General features: G+C 45.8%; 1 protein-coding gene across 1 annotated transcript; it reads left to right on the top strand.

The window, feature by feature from the left end:
* Positions 1-1,872: 1,872 nt before the first annotated feature.
* On the top strand, positions 1,873-21,673 carry ppp1r1b (protein phosphatase 1, regulatory (inhibitor) subunit 1B). The gene is made up of 5 exons (XM_010874781.3): positions 1,873-2,361; positions 16,303-16,386; positions 16,494-16,569; positions 18,882-19,019; positions 20,062-21,673. Exons 1-5 carry the CDS (start codon positions 2,248-2,250, stop codon positions 20,262-20,264), a joined length of 615 nt encoding a protein of 204 aa, XP_010873083.2. The 5' UTR covers positions 1,873-2,247; the 3' UTR covers positions 20,265-21,673.

The raw sequence follows: 21,673 nt of genomic DNA, 5'->3' as shown, positions 1-21,673 counted from the left end.
ATAGCCCTGGGTCCGGCCAGAGTTGCCCCTCTCTCCCCTTTTATCCTGGCTCTCTCTAGTACCTTCCCTCTAAGTGTCTGCCCTCCCTTCCTCCTCTCTGGCTGTGGGACAGCTGTTTTTGTTTACATGCTTTGATTGCAACCTTTTGTGGTTTCCAACCTGATACATGACTCTTCCAATGTTGCTCTCACTAGCCACTTTATATCTAGACCTGCCTGCACCAGACCAATCCAATCCTTCTCCTGCTATGAATGGAATAGGGTCGCTATGTGTACAGTAGGAATTGATGGTTCAGTGGTTGATTTGCATGAGTACTTTTAACCAATGCTGTAAAATGGGCTATATGAAATAAATCTGATTGATTAAATTAATTGTTGTGCTTCTGATGTGTATTTCCTGGTGTTGGATGCAGATGTTCCCCAGATCAACATTTCCGCTTTTAAGTGTATTTCCTGGTGTTGCCAATCAGAGCACATGCTTTGCTTCTTCCAGATTACACTGCTTATATTGGATGTTTACATTCAGCAGACACTCTCATCCATGTGATTCTTGCATTCATGTCTGTCAAACCAGTTATAGTGAGTAAATTTACCTCAACAAAATAATTAAAAGTTTGCCAACGGCAGCTATGGGGGGGGGGAAGCAAACATAGAGCAAACATAGCATGGTGTTTTAGTTGATGCCACTGTGATGTGGGAAAACCTTGTAAGGTTGAAACCAGGTGGGCGTTCGATGGAACCATCAGGAAACCCAACAGTTAGTAATTTGCAAAAGATAAGACAGGAAACTGTACATGACTTGGATTAGTTCCTGCTCCTCTTCAAAGCATACACCCGAAGGAGAGAGTGAGTGCTTCAGTGTTTGTGTCGAACAGCAGTGTGCAACTTCTTTACACTCAGAGGGAGACGCAGTGAAGTTATCAGCCCAAGTGGAGAGGTCTCGGAGTGGACGAAGAGCAGCTCCTTCTTTTTGAGGTTGAAGTGATGGGCCAACAACCTAGCAGAGATGTGTGTCAGACATGCAGTAATGGGCATCGCCACCTTGGTGTCAGAAGAAGGGGGGTGCTGTGTGGTTTGACTTCGGGTCCTAGCATTGGGTCCTAGCATTGGGTCCTAGCACTGGGTCCTAGCATTGGGTCCTAGCACTGAGCCCTGTGGGACAACAGAAGAGCACAGCTTGCAAGAGGGGAGAGACTGAGATGAGCTGAAGAGGGATGTGAGGAATGAGAGGTCTGCAGATGATCTAGAGAAAGGACAAGGGGATGGGATTGAGGAGGCAAGTTGTCAGGTGACCAGACATGACTAGTGGCAGGCTCTGGTCTGGATGGAGCAGGGGAAAAGAGCAGATGAGTTCTTTGTGTGGGAATGATTAGTGGGCTCAGTAGTTTCCAAAGAGGAAATATGGTAGGGGAGGAGGTGGCGGATTAGGGAAAGAGGAAAGAGGTTTCCTGAGGTCAGATGAATCTGCTTTGCTTGGCCTCTTTATCTCCTCTTTTCTACCTTTCTTACTTTCCACTCGTTATATCCTCCAGATTTATCTCTTTCTGTGTCTTTATGTCCCCTCCTCCCCTTTTTCTCTCTGTGTCCTCTGTCTTTCCCTCACTCGCACTGCATAAATCTCTCATTCACAAATAGAGGCCAGAAGAGGCTCAGTTGATGTGATGAGATTACTTTTTTTTCTGATTACAAATCAACCTAAGCTTAAAAATACACACACAAACACAAAATCTCCTCCCTCAGACCTATCCCTCTCTTTCTCTTTCTCTTTCCCCTCCCCTTACACTAAATCTCTCCGCCCCTCTCTGCCTAAGTCCCTCCCCTTATACTACATCTCTCCACCCCTCTCTGCCTACGGTCCTCCCCTTCTCTCTCACCCTGCCAGCTCTAAGGATGTATCTCATTCACTCTGGCTTGCACAGGTTGCGAGTGAGGGCAAGAGAGACACACAGAGAGAGATATTAACACATCACCTCGAACGGTCAAACGAAAGTGAGAGAAAGACAGAAAGAGGGAGAGAAGAGAGGCAACAGATAAAAGAGAGGAAGTAGAGTGAAAACAGAGAGGGATAAATGAAATAAGAGAGATAAATGAAAATAAGTTAATCTGTTTTGTATTTTAAGGGAGGCAGTGGTAGAGAGAGAGAGAGATAGAGAGACATCGAGATCCAGCAGAACAGGAGAGCTCCAGGGAGACCAGCGGAGCCTTGTGCCCAGTGAGAGAACGACCCCTCTGGGACTCAGACACAGCCATGGATTCCTCCGCATCGGCTGAGGTTGGGGACCAGTCCAAGGAAGTCAGGAAGATCCACTTTGCTGTGCCCTCCTCGGCACCCACCCAACTGGACCCACGACAAGTCGAGATGGTGAGAGACAGAACAGGTTCCACCATACTGTTTCACTTGTCCTCAGCTTATCTGTGTGTGTGTGTGTGTTTTTGTGTGTTTGTGTGTCTCAGCGTTTTCATCGCTTTATCTCTGTGTGTGTTTAGTCTGATCTGTGCGTCCAGTGTGCTTTTGTGCACTTTCGTTTTTCTGTAAATATATGGTGTGTGACTTTAGGCCTTCCAGCCGTGCTTTCAGATAGAGGTTAGAACAGGTGTTACCTTATGGAGACAAACCCTGCCAGATTCTACCATCAATGTCAACAGCAGGGTGACTTAACATGGTCATGGTTGGCCTGGTTTTCTTTCTCTCCATCTTGATCCATTATGGTTAGAACGAAGGAATGTTATCTCATCAGGGTGGCGGTTTGAAGTGAATCTTTGGCCTATTTAACTCATATTGTCACTGAATGTCCCCATTCTGGCAACTAAGTACAGATCAACTATGGTTTGTTCTATCATCTATCATGATCCCATACCAGAATAAAACAAACATATTTCAAAATGCTTAACAGATGTATTCTTGGGCACATTTTCACACATAAAAAAAAATAAATAAATACATATTTTCTCCATATGGAGTTAGGTAAGGATTATACAAGAATCCAGGCCAACTGATCATAGTTGTTTCTTCACAGTCTGTGAGTTTCCCCCGTCTGGCTTGGTTCCCTTGCAGTCCGATGAAGATGGGACAGGACCAAACCGGTGCTTCTCCTTGGCCCTGCTGCCAACAATATGTTTTATTTTAGGCAGAAAGAAAATGGGTCAAAGAAAGAGTTAGACAGTGGCTTGTGAGATCCAGGCCAGTGTTTCAGCCCTGTGAGATGGAAAAAGAGGGAAACAAAGTAGAGCGAAAGGAAGACAGAAACGTCAGGCGAAAGATGAGTGCTGAGGCACTCACTTGTCTGAGCCTGTGACACTGCCCTGTCTGTCATACAGGCCAACCAATCACTAACGGAGCGCTACCCAAGACCAGCCCACTACTACAACATTCACACGTCTTGGGATGTGAACCGGTGACACATGTCCCTCTCCTCTGCCCATACAACTGCCTGTTCCACTCAGGCCCTCTCCTCTACCCATACAACTGCCTGTTCCACTCAGGCCCTCTCCTCTACCCATACAACTGCCTGTTCCACTCAGGCCCTCTCCTCTACCCATACAACTGCCTGTTCCACTCAGGCCCTCTCCTCTACCCATACAACTGCCTGTTCCACTCAGGCCCTCTCCTCTACCCATACAACTGCCTGTTCCACTCAGGCCCTCCCCTCTACCCATACAACTGCCTGTTCCACTCAGGCCCTCTCCTCTACCCATACAACTGCCTGTTCCACTCAGGCCCTCTCCTCTACCCATACAACTGCCTGTTCCACTCAGGCCCTCCCCTCTACCCATACAACTGCCTGTTCCACTCAGGCCCTCTCCTCTACCCATACAACTGCCTGTTCCACTCAGGCCCTCTCCAGTGTCGTAGTCAATGTCAACCCAACATTTTTATCTTCCTTTGTCTTCGATCGGTCTGGTTTCTTCCTTTTCTTTTCTAAGTAACAGTGGCTCGATCTTCTTACATCAGGCTTTGCAATAGATTTCCTATGAGCTTGCAGCTGCGGACAGACCGCCATGGACCTTTGTCCCGTGGCCGCCTCCTGTGGGGGCAGATGTTCAGCCTGGCCTCCCCCTCCCTGGGATGTCACGTCTGGCCGGCACCCTGTCAGGAGACCAGAGGCCGGGGTCATCTGGTTTATTTGAAGGCAGTTCAGGTAGTTTATAGTAAAGTCCATGTGAACTTTTTCCACCTAAATGGAGGTGCAGGTTAAACGGCGCTGGCTGCTGTAACATGTGTCTGTGTGTGTGGTTGTGTGTATGTATTTAATGTGTGTGAATGTGTCGGGTTGTTTCTGTGTGTCCATGTTTGTGTGTGTTTGTGTGTACTTCAGGAAATTCAATCCCAGTGGTGCTCATTGAGGAGCCCCAGGGACAGCAGAGTGGGCATAGTTAATGACTGGGACTCATTTCAGGAGACCCTCATTCTCTCACAGTCATTAAACACACCCACCCCTGTATATACAAACACACAATTCTTTGCAAGGCCAGTGTTTGCTAAAGAGGGATAACATATTAAACATTCACGTATCAGTTAAATTATGTTGGCGCAACAGTTTTAATGGCAGCAATTCCCTCTTATATTTATGCTGTTAAGTACAGACGCCGATACAGTTAGCATATTGTGGGCTACCGCAGGTTGATATCACCATGACTGTGAGCGAAACAGCGTTACACTGGCTGGATATAGACTACGTAGATGTGGTTTCCGTGACGACCGGCCGCCTTTCCTCACAGAGCGTCTCTGAAAGGTCACTGTTTTAATGGAAGTGCGTACGTCTCTGGGGTTTGGTAGTTTGCATAACCGCCGTCCTGCATATGTGAAAACGTGTGAGTGGGAGTCGTTCTCCGTTTCTGCCCTGGGGGTGTTCACGTTTGAGAGGCTCCAGCATCTGAAACTAAAGCTTCATAGTGATATAGCCCTGGCCCTGGAGGGAGAGAGGGAGGGAGGGAGGGAGGGAGGGAGAAACAGGGTGAGAGAGAACAAGAAAATACCACCGTTAGTATGAGACAGTGGAAGGACGTTAATCATATCAGGTTAGACCAGATCAAGGTACAACTGATCAACCAGAATCCTGTTAATAATAACGTGTGTTTAAACAGTTAACACACACACACACACACACATACATACACACACACACTGCACATGCCAGGAGATCTGCTTCAAAATGTATTTTCATCTCTCGAGTTAGCAAAGGCTCTAGCTGTATCCTGCTGGTGTTCTGCTGGTGTCCTGCTGGTGTTCTGCTGGTGTCCTGCTGGTGTCCTGCTGGTGTTCTGCTGGTGTCCTGCTGGTGTCCTGCTGGTGTTCTGCTGGTGTTCTGCTGGTGTCCTGCTGGTGTTCTGCTGGTGTCCTGCTGGTGTTCTGCTGGTGTCCTGCTGGTGTTCTGCTGGTGTTCTGCTGGTGTCCTGCTGGTGTTCTGCTGGTGTTCTGCTGGTGTCCTGCTGGTGTTCTGCTGGTGTCCTGCTGGTGTCCTGCTGGTGTTCTGCTGGTGTCCTGCTGGTATCCTGCTGGTGTTCTTCTGGTGTCCTGCTGATGTTCTGCTGGTGTTCTGCTGGTGTTCTGCTGGTGTTCTGCTGGTGTTCTGCTGGTGTTCTGCTGGTGTTCTCCTTGGCACGGCCATATCAGCAGCACAAGGCGACCTGTTTAGCCTTCCTATTCCCCCATGTAAGCAGGGTGATGATCCAAAACGAACCAGGATTAGGGTTGACGTTCAGACCGACAGGCGGTTGATTCCCCTTATCCTTCCCACTCCCATGTGGATGCAGCAGTGATCCCGTGGACCGATAAAGACACGCAGGGAGACTGCTGGCGTCATAGCACACTAAAGGGCAGTGCCCGCCAGGACACCTATTTTGGTTACAATCTAATTTAACGCAACCCCTATCAGGGTGGAGGGCTGAGCCCCCTCGCCCCTACTCACCCCACCTCACGCTCCCAGCCCCGCCTCCCTCCGGCCAGGAGTCACACTGCGACCTTTGATGCAGTGAGTGTATCTGGGTAAACACTGTGGCCTCTAAGGGACTGTCAACATGCGCTCCCAGTCAGCGCATCTGAGTGGAGGGCCCGGAGCCCAGTGCCTGCTGGGTAGTTGGGATGACGTGGGGGTCTTTCAGCTGAAGGCCCTGTGGTCCGGTACATTGAGGCCATGTGTGTCAGCATGTTTTCACAGAGCGTTTTAGTCCAGAGAGGACTCAGCTGGCCTGTTACTAATGATAGGGTATTGCAGCAAATGAATATACATTGAGGTGTTACATTAGTTATACCACATTTGTAAACCAAGGCCGTGCTTGCTCTTTCCCCCTGGGGTCGTCAATGGAATGATGACTGGCTCGTTATCGATAACAGTGTTAGTTGAATTGATCGGGCTCGTTGTAATCAAAGCACTATGGATTGCCGATTGTGTGGTGAATTTCAGTGTCACTGCAGCAACAGTAATAAGAAAGATAGTGAACAATGGCTTGAGGGTGCATTTCCTACGACACCGTTCTTTGGTGTTGTGCTCACTTGATAGAAGATTGGGTCTGCTTCAAACAGCTAACAAGGAAGTGGCTGCTTCACTCCTTTCCACAATGAACACGCAATTTGATTGTGCTTTCATGTTCCATTGTCGGTTCTACTTTGGCGGTTCCTCAGACTGTGCCACCCAGCATGTATCTACAGGTGTGTGTGTGTGTGTGTGTGTGACACGACGGTGCGCGCCACAACATATATTTGCATATCTGGAGTGAAATTAAATGCAAAACGTCCTCTGCTCCGCTTCATAAACATAATGATGAATCGCTGCTAATCATCTCAGGCTGACTGACTTTGTGTTGTCCTTTACGTGCTTAATGCTTTTTACCCAGGGTTTCTCTGCCACTGTTTAACTGGTCACAGTGCGACCGTCTCCATAGTCACATACAGACCTTCTGTGGGATCACGTGTGTTCATCCTGGCGAGTGGCTGACCCGCGTGTCGCCATGTGTTGCATAAACACGCCGAGTGCATCCTCGCGGGCACAATTATTTGTGTGGTGATGACACTGTACACAGCCGACCCAAACCCAGCTGGGGCGTTTCAAAAACATGTGTCCTATTTTGATTTGAACTGTGTGGCATGTGTGTTTGTGAGGGAGGGAGTGTAAGAGTTTGTGTGCGTGCGTGTGTGCGTTTGGGTGCGTGTGTTAAAATGCGTTTGCCCGACTGCTGCTATGAGTAGTCCACTGTTATCTGTTGGCTGTGGATACACGAGCTAGCAGCCCTGCACACGGCACTACAGATAAAACCCAGTTAGCTCTGCCTATGGAAATGTCAACTCAATAGGAATGTACACTGGTATCTTGTGTGATGATTAGCTCACGCTAGGTTCATTAGCATTCGTTTAGAAGATCTAAGAGCATATTCTAGACATGCACAGCCACGGAGTAGGGAGCCTGACACAGGGACACTTATTCTGGTGGGCAGAAACACCAGCCAGCCTGTTAGTCATTCAGCCAGCCAGCCAGCCTTTTAGTTAGTCAGCCAGCCAGCCAGCCAGTTGGTCAATCAGCCAGCTACAGGCTCTCAGCAGTGCTCCCTGCTGCTGTGAAAACAACAGCCGTCCTATTTCCCATGAGGCCTCTGAGAGAAGGATTATGATGATTATGGATCTCTGTCACGCCAGTAGATCCTACCAGGACTGGATCAGAGGGTCAGGTTCAAACTGTGGGCTACAGGGTCAGGCTGGACCAGCAGCAGGCCCTTGATTTATTGTGGGGTGAGAATGAAAAACAAACATGCACTTCAAACCGAGTCATATTTCTTTAGCTGAAGATGCAGTGCTGTACTTTAACAACCAGTTTGTGTGGAAAAGTGTCTGTACCGGACTGCTGACTGCTCGGTAATAAACAGAACCATGGGACGGTGCTGTGGAGTGGGCTGGGCCTGATGATATAATGCCAGTATTAGTAAGTGCTTCCTGTATGTGTGGTCAGTCTATCCAGAAGATTCCTCCTACCACATATCTGTAGGCTCAGACAGCCACCAGTGGGGTCAAAGGTTACTTCTGATGTGGTGGTTACTCATCAGATCCCGTACAGCCAATGTTGTCAACTTCACCATCATCGGCATCTTCCGATGTGAGTGGCCCTGACTGCGACATGACAGAGCAGATGACATTCCTGAAGGCTGTTTGGCTGCTGTACACAACTCCCTCAGCTCATAGATAAAGCAGGAGGAGAGGGAGCCAGGAGGACATGGAGCCAGGAGGAGAGGGAGTTGGGTGTTGGGTTATGCGCAGAGTTCCACACGTCCACAGGCACGTCTCGTCCAGCGAACTCTGAAATAATCAGTGTCTTTTGTTTTCTGCGTTATTAGTCTGTAATCTCTTAATTCCAGGGATGCACAGTTAATTGTTTACCTATTCTGTTTCCTTATCTGTGACCAGACGGATTGAATGACTTTTTGGTCCATTAGTTTCCAAACCATGTCAGCACAACAACATTGGCTGTTTAGAGCTCCGCCGTCTCCAGTTTGTTGCCGGGCTGCTTTGTAAATGCCTCGTAGTGGAAAGATTCCCATTCACCTTGTTATGTTATTGCCTTTACAGCAACACTGCACTTAGAATGCCCCAAAGGTCAAATCACTGAATTTGTCTGGGCTCTTCCAGGCCTGGCAGGCAGAGGAGGAGTGATACCACTGGACAAGAGTGCTGGATTGTAGCTCAGAGAGGGTGAATGCTGTTTTACTGCAATATGGTCTTTATCAGTGATGGACAGAGCACATATGAAAGGGTAAATGAGAAAGAGGGACAAAGATAGAAGTGTGGATTAGTTTAGAGATATAGGGAGAGGGGGAGAGGGGGAGAGAGAATTGCAGCAGATGGGAGGATGAGGGGATATTGTACATGACCTGCTTCTGGCCAAAAGAGAGACAGAGATCAAGACAGGGAGGGATAGAGCATGTGTTTGAAAGTGTAACACTGAACCAGTGGTTATTCTTTACTCAACCATCACTGTTCACGTCCGTTTCCACTTCAGTGGTCTTTGTATGTCATGGACAAATGCCAACACGCATTCACTATCCATGTAACCCATGACCGTGTGCATGTGACCAAGTTGAATTATGTCCCAGTTGTTACAAGGATGGAATTCTCCTCACCCCATGGGACCTGTCCTCTCGCACTCCTCTTTAATGAGATGGGCGGATGTAACCCCCACCTGGGGACCGGAGAGGCCTAACAGGGTGGCCAGGATGTGTCGCTCTTATGACACATTATAAGACAGCCTAGTACGTGATGGATCTCTGCTTAGTTTCAGCAGCTTTGGCAAGATGCCTTCCTCTCTCGGCTCAGCAGGGTCCCCTGGTGGTCTTTAGATCTAGTTTACATTGTTCTACTGCTGTCTTTTAATAGGCTGCCCCCTCTATGGAGATTTCCTCTGGGGAGCAGGTCCAGATAAACTAGACCTGCACCCCACTCAGCAACACAAGAGAGTGTTCACCCCCACGCTGTTACTTTCCCTACATGCTGTCTCTTCCCATACGTGCTGTCACTTCCCCTACATGCTGTCTCTTCCCATACATGCTGTCACTTCCCTTACATGCTGTCACTTCCCCTACATGCTGTCACTTCCCCTACATGCTGTCACTTCCCCAACATGCTGTTTCTTCCCATACATGCTGTCTCTTCCCATATATGATGTCTCTATCCGTACATATTGTCACTTCCCGTACATCCTGTCCCTTCCCCATACATGCTGTCTCTTCCCCACACATGCTGTCTCTTCCCATACATGATGTCTCTATCCGTACATGCTGTCTCTTCCCCACACATGCTGTCTCTTCCCATACATGATGTCTCTATCCGTACATACTGTCGATTCCCGTACATGCTGTCTTTTCCCCATACATGCTGTATCTTCCCATACATGATGTCTCTATCCGTACATGCTATCTCTTCCCCTACATGCTGTCTCTTCCCATACATGCTGTCTCTTCCCCAATATGTTTTGCGATGACAATATCTGAAATATCACGCACAGCCTTGAAGAGAAATGGGGGCAGTTACATATACTTCGCATAGAGTTCCACACAGATGTTGAGGAAACTCTGAAATTATAATGATGATTAACAATTTCAGTGCAAATTATGTCAGTAATAATAATGATAAGAGCAAGTCCTTGCTATTCAGAGACTCAGCAGACATTTGTAATGGTCGGTCACGGCCTGTGCCATGCTAGCTGTTACATTTCTATGTTCTTGTACTTTAATTCTAGTTTCTCTGTTTCTATGTTCTGCTTGTATCCCCTGTGTTTATTGGTTTCACCTGTGTCTAGTTAGGTCTTGACACCTGTGCCTTGTTAGACCCTTTGTTATGTCCCTATTTAAGTTCCTCCTGCCCTAGTGTTTCTGGTCTGTCTTTGTTTCACGTGACATTTGTGTCATGTTCCTGGATGTTCTCTGATTTCCTTGGATTAAACTACTTTTGTTTAAGAACCTCGGCGCCTGTATCCTTCAACCCTCCTGAGAATGTTACTACGGTATAAGTACATTGGTGGGAGTAGTAGTGCATTGTAAAGACTAGTTGGTAATGGATAACTGAGGATGCCAATTAATCTGTGAATGCCTGTAGTTTGGGCATAAATAACAGCAAGCTGCCCCCCCCCACCCCCCCCCCCCACCCCCACACAAATACACTGGTCCTGTCGCTAGGATCACAATATGTTCTAAAAAAAAAATCACTGTACACGCCAGCGGCCTAAATGTCATTACATTATCATAATGCGCGATTGGAATTATAGATGTATAAATAGGGGCTATTTTTTTATTATTATGTTCTTTGGTCAATTTGAGATCCGGGGCTATTCATAAAAGACCAGGGGCTATAGCCTCGGATGCCCAGGCCTAACGACGCCACTGTTATGTAACCAGGGAAGTTGGGAGATTGAAGGGACGGGAAATGAAAGGAGTCACTGCGTTATGTCATCTGACCGTTTATTCAACGTCACACGTCTTGCTACCATTCCTACCTGGAAGGATATGTGTATTTTATTATTATCTGTGTCTCTTCCCGTACACACAGTCTCTTCCCTATATGTTTTGCGATGACAATGTCAAATTGAAAAATGTCATAGATGTTCGTGTTTTTGTTTGACCCATATTTGGTGGTTATTTTAGGACTTGTTGTGTGTGTAGTTGTTGCATATTGATGCCTTTCATAATAGTCAACCCAAACTGTCTCATTGTTTATTACGTCGACTCAGCATCAGAAGCTGTTCGCTGAAGCAGCTTGATACTGTTACAGGAAACAGCTTGATGCTGTTACAGGAAGCAGCTTGATGCTGTTACAGGAAGCAGCTTGATGCTGTTATAGGAAGCAGCTTGATGCTGTTATAGGAAGAAGCTTGATGCTGTTATAGGAAGCAGCTTGATGCTGTTACAGGAAGCAGCTTAATGCCGTTACAGGAAGCAGTTTGATATGGTTAAACAGGAAGCAGGTTGATGTCGTTACAGGAAGCAGTTTGATATGGTTAAACAGGAAGCATGTTGATGCCGTTACTGGAAGCAGTTTGATATTGTTACACAGGAAGCAGGTTGATACACTTACAGGAAATTGAAGTTGTTCCCTTGTTAAGGGGTTTGGGGGGGTTAAGGGGGTTAAGGGGCTTAGGGATAAAGGTCATCATTCTCTTCTACCATGATATGGCCAGGTAAGAATTCACTCACATACTCATGGCAGGTTTAGACACACACACACACACACAAAAACACATATACATGCAGACAGTCAAAAACGGTGTTGCGTCATATACATCTTTTCACTCTACTGATCTAAGCAGTGATGTCGAAGGTTTAGCTTTCTATAGTGCAGGTTGTTAAAGCTACTGGAAAGCTGTAAGTTATGATATTATAAGGTGAACAACATTCATTCTGCATTATGGGTCTCACGCATCCTGACACTTGCATTCTCTCAATCTCCCTCCCCCTTGCTTACTCTCCCTTTCTCTGTGCACAAGATGTCATTGTCATCCCCAATCTCGTAGTGTCTCAGACAATCTCAGAGCTTCATAGAGCTTCCCTTTCAAAGCTTCTCACAGCTTCCCAAAACGTCTCAGACAATCTCGGAGCTTCATAGAGCTTCCCTTTCAAAGCTTCACACAGCTTCCCAAAACGTCTCAGACAATCTCAGAGCATCATAGAGCTTCCCTCTCAGAGCTTCTCACAGCTTCTCAAAATGTCTCAGACAATCTCACAGCTTCATAGAGCTTCCCTTTCAAAGCTTCTCACAGCTTCCCAAAACGTCTCAGACAATCTCAGAGCTTCTTAGAGCTTCCCTCTCAGAGCTTCTCACAGCTTCCCAAAACGTCTCAGACAATCTCAGAGCTTCTTAGAGCTTCCCTCTCAGAGCTTCTCACAGCTTCCCAAAACGTTTCAGACAATCTCAGAGCTTTATAGAGCTTCCCACTCAGAGCTACTCAGACCTAACACAAGGGCCCTGGGAAGGCCAGTCAGTCCTCTCCACTGCACGTCTGTGCGACTAGCCTATTATAACGCCAAAACATATCCCAGTAGTAGCCGAGACAAAGGCCTGGTTAACATCTGGTGTCCTGTGCTTCAGCTAATAAACCTCAGCAGCCGCCACCTCAGGCAAGAGGGCAATGAGCCGTGGAGTGCAAAAGGGAGTGGTTTTGCCCGCCAGTGGTAGCAGGTGTCAGCCAGGCTGTGCTACATCCACCCCCAGACCCCCTCACCTCCCCCAGGGAGAGAGATTTAGACAAAGGGGGTCCCACGGAGGGTGACTGCCGTGATGTCACCCACTGAGGTAGTGGAGAGATGTCATTCCAGCTGAGATAAAATGATTCCACCACAGTGGCAGGGTCTATGCCAGAACAGACAGGGAGAGGTTTAATGAGAACAAAAGGAGGGAGCTTGAGAATAATGCTGTGTCACTGCCAATTAATGAAGAACATCATGTGAAGAAAGGTTGAAGCGGAGGTCGTCGATGGGAAACAGAGGGAAAGAGTGAAAGATGGCGTGACAGAGGAAGATACACAGAACCTCTGTGATGAGATTATGATGTGACGAACTTGTCATAAAAGACACAAAGCCTCTGCTTTGGCAACACTGATCTGCCTGCTCTGACGCATGGCTCCCTGAAAGGGTTACCAAATGCCACCCTATTCCCTCTGTAGTGTACCACCTTCAGCAAGAACTAGTGCAATATTTAGGTTGCCATTTAGAAAGCAATACCTGTCTGTTCTGGTTGACTAGATGAGATCCAGTGGGACAAACACATCCAGAAAGAAACTTAACGATAAATAGATAAGGGCTACCGAGGCCATTCCTGTATGTTGTGGGATGCAAACCACAGTTTAGTTTGACATGCCAGGCCACCATCCATGTTGCCATGTCCATTTAATCAGGTCTCCAGAACGACCTACAACCGTTGGTCGGGAGACTGTTGACCAGTCCAGACTGTGGAAACGGCGTTTCGTGAGTCATTGTGGTCAAAATCGCACGGCAGGGTACCGCCTTGAATTATGAACAGGCCCCATGAAGCCTGCATTCCTTCCACTGTCAAATTAATTCACCTGACCTCTGGCCTGCCGAGGCTTACCTAAGGGTTCCCCGTTGGCCGTCTGTGGCAGACCGAGAACACCTGGGCAGAGTGTCCCATCGGGTCTCCATTAGGACAAAGAAGTACTGTGGCTGCACAGGAAGCCCAGGGGGAGTGAGCTGGAGTCGACTTGTCACTGGTCCAAAAGATCGGGGAGAGGAGGGGGGAGAGAGGGGGAAGAGGAGGGGGGAGAGAGGGGGAAGAGGAGGGGTGATAAGGTGGAGGGAAGGAGTAACGCTAACCCGATGCAGAGAATTAAACACCCCTTTTACGCCACTCATGTCCATGACAGGGAGAGGCAGGCAACTCCCACATGACAGAAGTACAGTCAGCAGAGATTACATCTACACACGTCTAATACAGAGGTAGAGATTACATCTACACACGTCTAATACAGAGGTAGAGATTACATCTACACACGTCTAATACAGAGGTAGAGATTACATCTACACACGTCTAATACAGAGGTAGAGATTACATCTACACACGTCTAATACAGAGGTAGAGATTACATCTACACACGTCTAATACAGAGGTAGAGATTACATCTACACACGTCTAATACAGAGAGAGAGATTACATCTACACACGTCTAATGCAGAGGTAGAGATTACATCTACACACGTCTAATACAGAGGTAGAGATTACATCTACACACGTCCAATACAGAGGTAGAGATTATATGTACACACGTCTAATACAGAGGTAGAGATTACATCTACACACGTCTAATACAGAGGTAGAGATTACATCTACACACGTCTAATACAGAGGTAGAGATTACATCTACACACGTCTAATACAGAGGTAGAGATTACATCTACACACGTCTAATACAGAGGTAGAGATTACATTTACACACGTCTAATACAGAGGTAAAGATTACATCTACACATGTAATACAGAGGTAGAGATTACTTCTACACATGTAATACAGAGGTAGAGATTACTTCTACACACGTCTAATACAGAGGTAGAGATTACATCTACACATGTAATACAGAGGTAGAGATTACATTTACACACGTCTAATACAGAGGTAGAGATTACATCTACACATGTAATACAGAGGTAGAGATTACATCTACACATGTAATAAAGAGGTATTGATTACATCTACACACGTAATAAAGAGGTATTGATTACATCTACACACGTCTAATACAGAGGCAGAGATTACATCTACACATGTCTAATACAGAGGTAGAGATTACATCTACACACATCTAATACAGAGGCAGAGATTACATCTACACACGTCTAATACAGAGGTAGAGATTACATCTACACACATCTAATACAGAGGTAGAGATTACATCTACACACGTCTAATACAGAGGTAGAGATTACATCTACACACGTCTAATACAGAGGTAGAGATTACATCTACACACGTCTAATACAGAGGCAGAGATTACATCTACACACGTCTAATACAGAGGTAGAGATTACATCTACACACATCTAATACAGAGGTAGAGATTACATCTACACACGTCTAATACAGAGGTAGAGATTACATCTACACACGTCTAATACAGAGGTAGAGATTACATCTACACACGTCTAATACAGAGGCAGAGATTACATCTACACACGTCTAATACAGAGGTAGAGATTACATCTACACACGTCTAATACAGAGGTAAAGATTACATCTACACACGTCTAATACAGAGGTAGAGATTACATCTACACACGTCTAATACAGAGGTAGAGATTACATCTACACACGTCTAATACAGAGGCAGAGATTACATCTACACATGTAATACAGAGGTAGAGATTACATTTACACACGTCTAATACAGAGGTAGAGATTACATCTACACATGTAATACAGAGGTAGAGATTACATCTACACATGTAATACAGAGGTAGAGATTACATCTACACATGTAATACAGAGGTAGAGATTACATCTACACATGTAATACAGAGGTAGAGATTACATCTACACACATCTAATACAGAGGTAAAGATTACATCTACACACGTAATAAAGAGGTATTGATTACATCTACACACGTCTAATACAGAGGTAGAGATTACATCTACACACGTCTAATACAGAGGTAGAGATTACATCTACACACATCTAATACAGAGGCAGAGATTACATCTACACACCTCTAATACAGAGGTAGAGATTACATCTACACACATCTAATACAGAGGTAGAGATTACATCTACACACGTCTAATACAGAGGTAGAGATTACATCTACACACGTCTAATACAGAGGTAGAGATTACATCTACACACGTCTAATACAGAGGTAGAGATTACATCTACACACGTCTAATACAGAGGTAGAGATTACATCTACACACATCTAATACAGAGGGCTTGTGGGAAGGCAGAACCCACACTGCCAATTTGTTTTGGACCAAGTCAGAAAACACCTTTTTGTTCTGCATGCACACCGACGTGCATGAACCTTCAAATATTTTCTTGGATTGTTTGACAAATAGTCAAAAGGCGTAGGCATATTGACAAAGTTACGGTTTGTGTTCAGAGCAAGTATAATTACCGTATCTTAATTTGATCATCCTGTTGTTGTCCTTTGCACTTGTTTGTACAAATTGAAAAAGTACCCGACCACTACACCAGGTCCTGTGAAGCTCTGTTGGTAGCTTGCACCACCAGGTTAGTGGTTTGATTCCCACGGTGAGAACAGGGAGTAAATGTCTGCACCTACGACTACCTGATAATGACCACTCCCTTCCTGGTCCGTTTAGATCCGTCGTCGGAGGCCGACCCCTGCGACACTCTTCAGGGTGGCAGACCAGGGTACACCAGAGGATGATCAGTCAACCCACCAGGTAGCACAGCCCCCCCCAGTGGCTCCAAGGACAACTCCAAGTTACACTGTATTTGCACAGGGTCTCATTATTTACATTTGATGTTCAACTTGTTCTTCCTCCCACAGTGGGTTGTAGGGGAGAATGGCGTGCTTAAACCCAAGCGGGTCAATCCAAATGTGTACCAGCCACCATCACTAAAAGGTATGAGTATCTACGAGGGAGTTAAAATGTTTGTTTATTTTTGTCTGAAAAGACAATACCAGGAATTGAACTACGTTTTTTATTTAATGTATTCCCACTAAAGTAATGAATTAGATGTGATTGAGTCAGTATGTATCTCAGTATGAAATTATTCTTCAAGTACAATGTCATCTTGGGGCTTCGTTGTGGTCTATTTGCAGATGACAAATTACTTTTAATAATTAATTTAATTATGAAAAACAAATGCTTTTATCAAAGATCATCTGAATCCAGTTGCCAACCCTGTATGTACACTGTAGATACTGTCTCTATTAGACTCCTGCACGATCCACTTGTTTATGGTAAATTATCCCTGTGTTGACTCTGTCTTGGGCTTTGCACCTCTGCACACTACCTTCCTGCTTCCATGCTTTATAAAATGTCAACAGATGGATGTGACAAATGGATACACGCTGTCTGAATCACTCTGACTCTGACTTTAAGGAGATTTACCTGTACTGCACCTCTACATACTGAGTACAGTGCGGCCAAGATAGATTGCTTCTATATAAGAGAATTTGGGAGCAGAGTGGAAAAAAGGGAAGGGACAGGGGTGGGGGGACGGGGGGGGGGGCGAGTGTTGGAGATAAAGAGAGGGGTGGAGAGAGAGAGAGAGAGAGATTGGAGAGTGTGACAGCTGTAGACACTGACTGTGAGTCTGTGCAATTCTGGATCATCCAGGATTACTACAGCAGTGTGTACAGCTGCAGATAGAGACAAACAGGGTCTCACCACATACACACACACACACACACACACACACACAGTTCTAAATGTTGTTTCCTACTTGTTGTTGCAGAAACGTAGAGCATGTGCTAGTTTCCAGGCTTGTCAGTAGAGGGTCATTAAATGGGGATTATGTGCGTGTGGAGGGTTATTATAATGACTCGTGCTGTGTTTCTATATCACTGTTCTCCATCCTTCATCAGCTCAGCCTGGCTCAGTGACAGAGAGAGAGAGAGAGAGAAAAGGGGATAGAGTCCAAAAGAGGGAGAGATGGGGGGAAATGAGGGAAGCAGAAGAAGAGATTAAGAGGTGAAAAGCAAGGGAGAGCTAGAGGGGAGAGAGAAGGAGAAAGAGAGAGACAGAGGGGAGAGAGAAGGAGAAAGGGAGAGACAGAGGGGAGATAGAAGGAGAAAGAGAGAGACAGAGGGGAGAGAGAAGGAGAAAGGGAGAGACAGAGGGGAGAGAGAAGGAGAAAGGGAGAGACAGAGGGGAGAGAGAAGGAGAAAGAGAGAGCCAGAGGGGAGAGAGAAGGAGAAAGGGAGAGACAGTGGGTAAGAGAGATCATGAAAAAGGCCATGACAGGAAAAGGGCAGCCAGTGAAACCCAGACCCATGTGTTTACTTATTCTCCATTGTAACTCTTATTTATTTGCATATTTGTACAACACTTTAGCTTATGTATAGTTTCCCATGCCAATAAATCTATTTAAATTAAAATAAGTAAATTCACCAAATGATTTGAACTTCAGTAACAGTGAGAGTGGGAGAGAAAGAAACAGGAACATAAACCTTGTTAGTGGATGCTTGACAATTTCCCTGTTTTTGTTTCACAGTACTGGCAGTCCTTTTTCATGCCTGTGTGTTCTGTGTGTGTGTGTGTAAGAGAGACACACAGAGGGACCAAGGTGACCTAGACAGGGAAAGAGAGAGGATGGGAATTTCAGGAGGGAATGAAAAGAGAGCAGGAGGGGGGAGTTTCAGGAGGGAGGGTAAAAAGGGTGAGTCAGCATTGTTTAGACAGCAAGAGAACAGGCACGGTGCCAGGCAGGAAAAATGAACCCAGAGAAACAGATGCGGAAAAGTTAAACAAGAACCTAAAGTCTAGGACACCATGTTTGTCTGTCTGCCTAGATGGCAGATGGGGGGGGGGGTGGTGGCATGTTATCCATCTGTCTGGCATGCATCTGAAGGCCCTTATAGAGCATGGTGATGTTTGCATTGTTGAAGCCTGGTGAACCCAAAACAACCTTTCCCTCTCTTTCTGTGTGTGTGTGTCCGTGATCCTGTTTGTCCTCGTGATCCTGCATGTCCTGCGTGATCCTCTGTGTCCTTGTGATCCTCTGTGTCCCTGTGATCCTGTGTGTCGCCGTGATCCTGTGTGTCCCTGTGATCCTCCGTGATCCTGTGTGTCCCCGTGATCCTGCGTGTTCCCGTGATCCTGCGTGTTCCCGTGATCCCGTGTGTCCTCGCGATCCTGCGTGTTCCCGTGATCCTGTGTCCCCCCGTGATCCTGCGTGTTCCCGTGGGCCTGTTCATGCGTGCGTCCAGCCGTCCAGAAGATGGCTGAAGCACACATGCAGAACCTGGGTGTGTACCCTCCCTTGGAAGACCCGTTTGAGGGGGAAGAGTACGACGACTGCCCCTGTTATGAGGAGAGGCAGGAGAGATTCCCCGCCAAAGCAGCTGGTGAGCCAAGGACCCGCGAGGCCGAGAATGGCCACAACACTGCCCACTGATCAATGACAGAGTGGTGGTGATGACAGAGAGACCGGATCCATGCACCACACATACGTCACGCACACACACCTCCCAACCTGTGTACATGACCCAGTTCATCTGTGTTTGAACGGGAGCTGCCCGCACGCATTCGATGGGCCCAGTGTCCTCCACAGAGTTTAGCCTGTTGAACAGCAGGGCCTCAGATTCACTCTTCCCCACAGACCAAGGCCTAATGAGTAGGGCTATTCAACTCCAGTCCCAAAGGGCCAATACACTTCTGGTTTTCAGTTTCAGTTTGTATCAAGGGGCCTGATTCAGACTTGGGACACCAGGTGAAAGCAATTATCTACCAGTTAAATTATACCAATTATCTACCAGCGTTTTGGCCTTCCGGAACCAGAGTTGAACGGCTCTGTATGTGATGTAAACCAGGGGACTGGGCAGAATACACATGGAAGTTGAGCAGCACCGTGCGATGCATGTGCACATTCATATAGAGCTCACTGCACTGCAAATTAAGAGACCACTGCACCTTTTTCTTTTCTTTCCAAAAAAGTAGAAAAGGAGGGTTTTGAGTGAGCAATAGAAGTGTTAAAATTAAGAGACCACTGTTAATGTAACGCTTCTGTTCCTCACTCAAAACTTTCCTTTTCTACTTTTTTGGAAAGTAAAGAAAAAGGTGCAGTGGTCTCTTAATTTTTCCAGAAGTGTAGATGTCACGTTTACACCTGGTCATCAACATACGTCACATCCACACAAACTCACACTCCGACCAAGGGACTGGCTCATACTGTAGAACCAGATGATCAAAAAGAGTATCGGAAGTAGATTTATCAAGATCAACTGATGAACTTCTTTCTCTTTGTCATGTTGGTTAACATTTGTTACATGTCATTTATGCATCATCTAAAATCCCCAGGTCTATGTTGTCCTCAAACTTGTCAAAATAGTTATTTACAGGAGAACGAGGTTTGCTACTGCTATTTAAAACGACCTACTGTCCTGTTAGAACCTCAAGGGACCGGAACCATAGACCAATCAGAGGCACCAGATGAGGAGGACGAGGATGAAGAGCTGGAGGAAGACATAGTGGAGGAAAATACAGAAGAAAAAACTGAGGAGGAGGAGAAGATGGAGGAGAAGACAGAAGTGAAGGTGGAGGAGACGGTGGAGGAGAAGGGAAAGAAAGTGCGCAAAAGTGTAAAGTTTTAAAACAACTTTGAGCAAGAACAACAAAGAGGGAGATGGATAGTTGCCGATGTGTGAATGACCAAGTGAGCGAATGAGTGAATTAACAAGTCATTTTAATATATGAGTTTGAAAGAGAGCTACTTATTTAGTTATCAAGAATGGTCATTCTAAATTGAATGAATGACTGGATGTGGGTAGGTGGAGTCGGCAAATGTGAGTGTACAAGAAAGCTGTATATTATTACTATGGGGAGAGAGAAAGACAGGGAAAAGAGGGGTGAGTGAGAGAGGGAGGAGAGAGCATGAGGGAGAGTTTTGGTGGTGGACAGAGATGTGTCTATATGAAGAGGAGAGGAGTGATCCCACTGGAGGTCAGAATATAGATATTTGGCCCAGACATCTTTATAGGAGGGTCTGACCATGGTCTATTCTTCTCTTCCATGTCGAGTGAAAAATTCCTTCACTTTGTACTTTCTTACTTAGCTCTAGTGTTAGAAAACAGTGGAATATTGGTATCACGTGACAACTCAACACAGCATTACACAGAAATTGTTTCACTAAAAAGAGAACAGACACACACACACACACATACACACACAAGCTCATATATACACCTTTAGTGCTCAAACACACACAGCTGTAATGAAATGTTTAATCCATAATTCAAATAAGATTAAAACATTAGGTTGTTTTGTGCATTGACAGAAAGGCCGCTGCCTCTTTGCTTTTTTCTTATGTTGGCCTGCCACCCACACACAGACACACAGACCCTAACCCTTTCAAAATCTTAAAAACCTGTTTTTGTGTGTCTGTAGCACATTTCACTCTGGCTTAGTTTGTAAATCTCTGCCACATGATCTTAGTCATAGCTTGTTCTTGAAAGAAGCGAGCAGCTACTGCCATCTTGTGGCAATACAGAGAAGCTGCAAATAACCTGAATGCACAGGACATGGGCACTGCATACATATTTATTAACGCAGGTGTATAGTTAAACAGATTCCATAGGTGTAGCGTATTTGGGGGAAAAAATATTTGTGACGTATTTGAATTTATTTTTGAATTCTTGCATAGTCAACTGGTGTCCATCAAAACTCTACCTCCCCTTTAGAACGTGGTGAAGTTACCTAATTGCAATTCAGTTGAAGTGTTAATGGTGTAGCCTACTTTGGGTGTATGAAGATGCCATAACTTTAAAGAGTGGCCAAATTTTGATTATTAGTTTGAGGGAAGGGGGACCTTCATTTTATATACACAATCAGATTCCAATTGTTGTTTGTTTAAATAATTTCCTGTGTAAAGACATTTTAATCAACATGGCTTTATATGGACTCTGTTGAGCACTTAACTGTCACAATGTTTTGTAACCGTTCAGTCACGACTTGGATAACTGGTTTTCATATTACAACTAAAACAATACAACAAAATACCATA

This window comes from Esox lucius, chromosome 11 (assembly GCF_011004845.1).
Source record: "Esox lucius isolate fEsoLuc1 chromosome 11, fEsoLuc1.pri, whole genome shotgun sequence".
In the NCBI taxonomy this organism is placed as follows: domain Eukaryota; kingdom Metazoa; phylum Chordata; class Actinopteri; order Esociformes; family Esocidae; genus Esox; species Esox lucius.
The sequence above is the reverse complement of the archived record's forward strand: the minus strand, read 5'-3'. Positions and strand labels throughout refer to the sequence as shown.

What these genes read in the sequence shown, in the direction of transcription:
- ppp1r1b (XM_010874781.3), top strand. Translation starts at nt 2,248, where the DNA reads ATGGATTCCTCCGCATCGGCTGAGGTTGGGGACCAGTCCAAGGAAGTC. An exon ending in ACCCACGACAAGTCGAGATG is followed by an intron (nt 2,362 to 16,302) that starts GTGAGAGACAGA and finishes TGGTCCGTTTAG; the next exon opens with ATCCGTCGTCGGAGGCCGAC. An exon ending in ATTCCCCGCCAAAGCAGCTG is followed by an intron (nt 19,020 to 20,061) that starts GTGAGCCAAGGA and finishes CTGTCCTGTTAG; the next exon opens with AACCTCAAGGGACCGGAACC.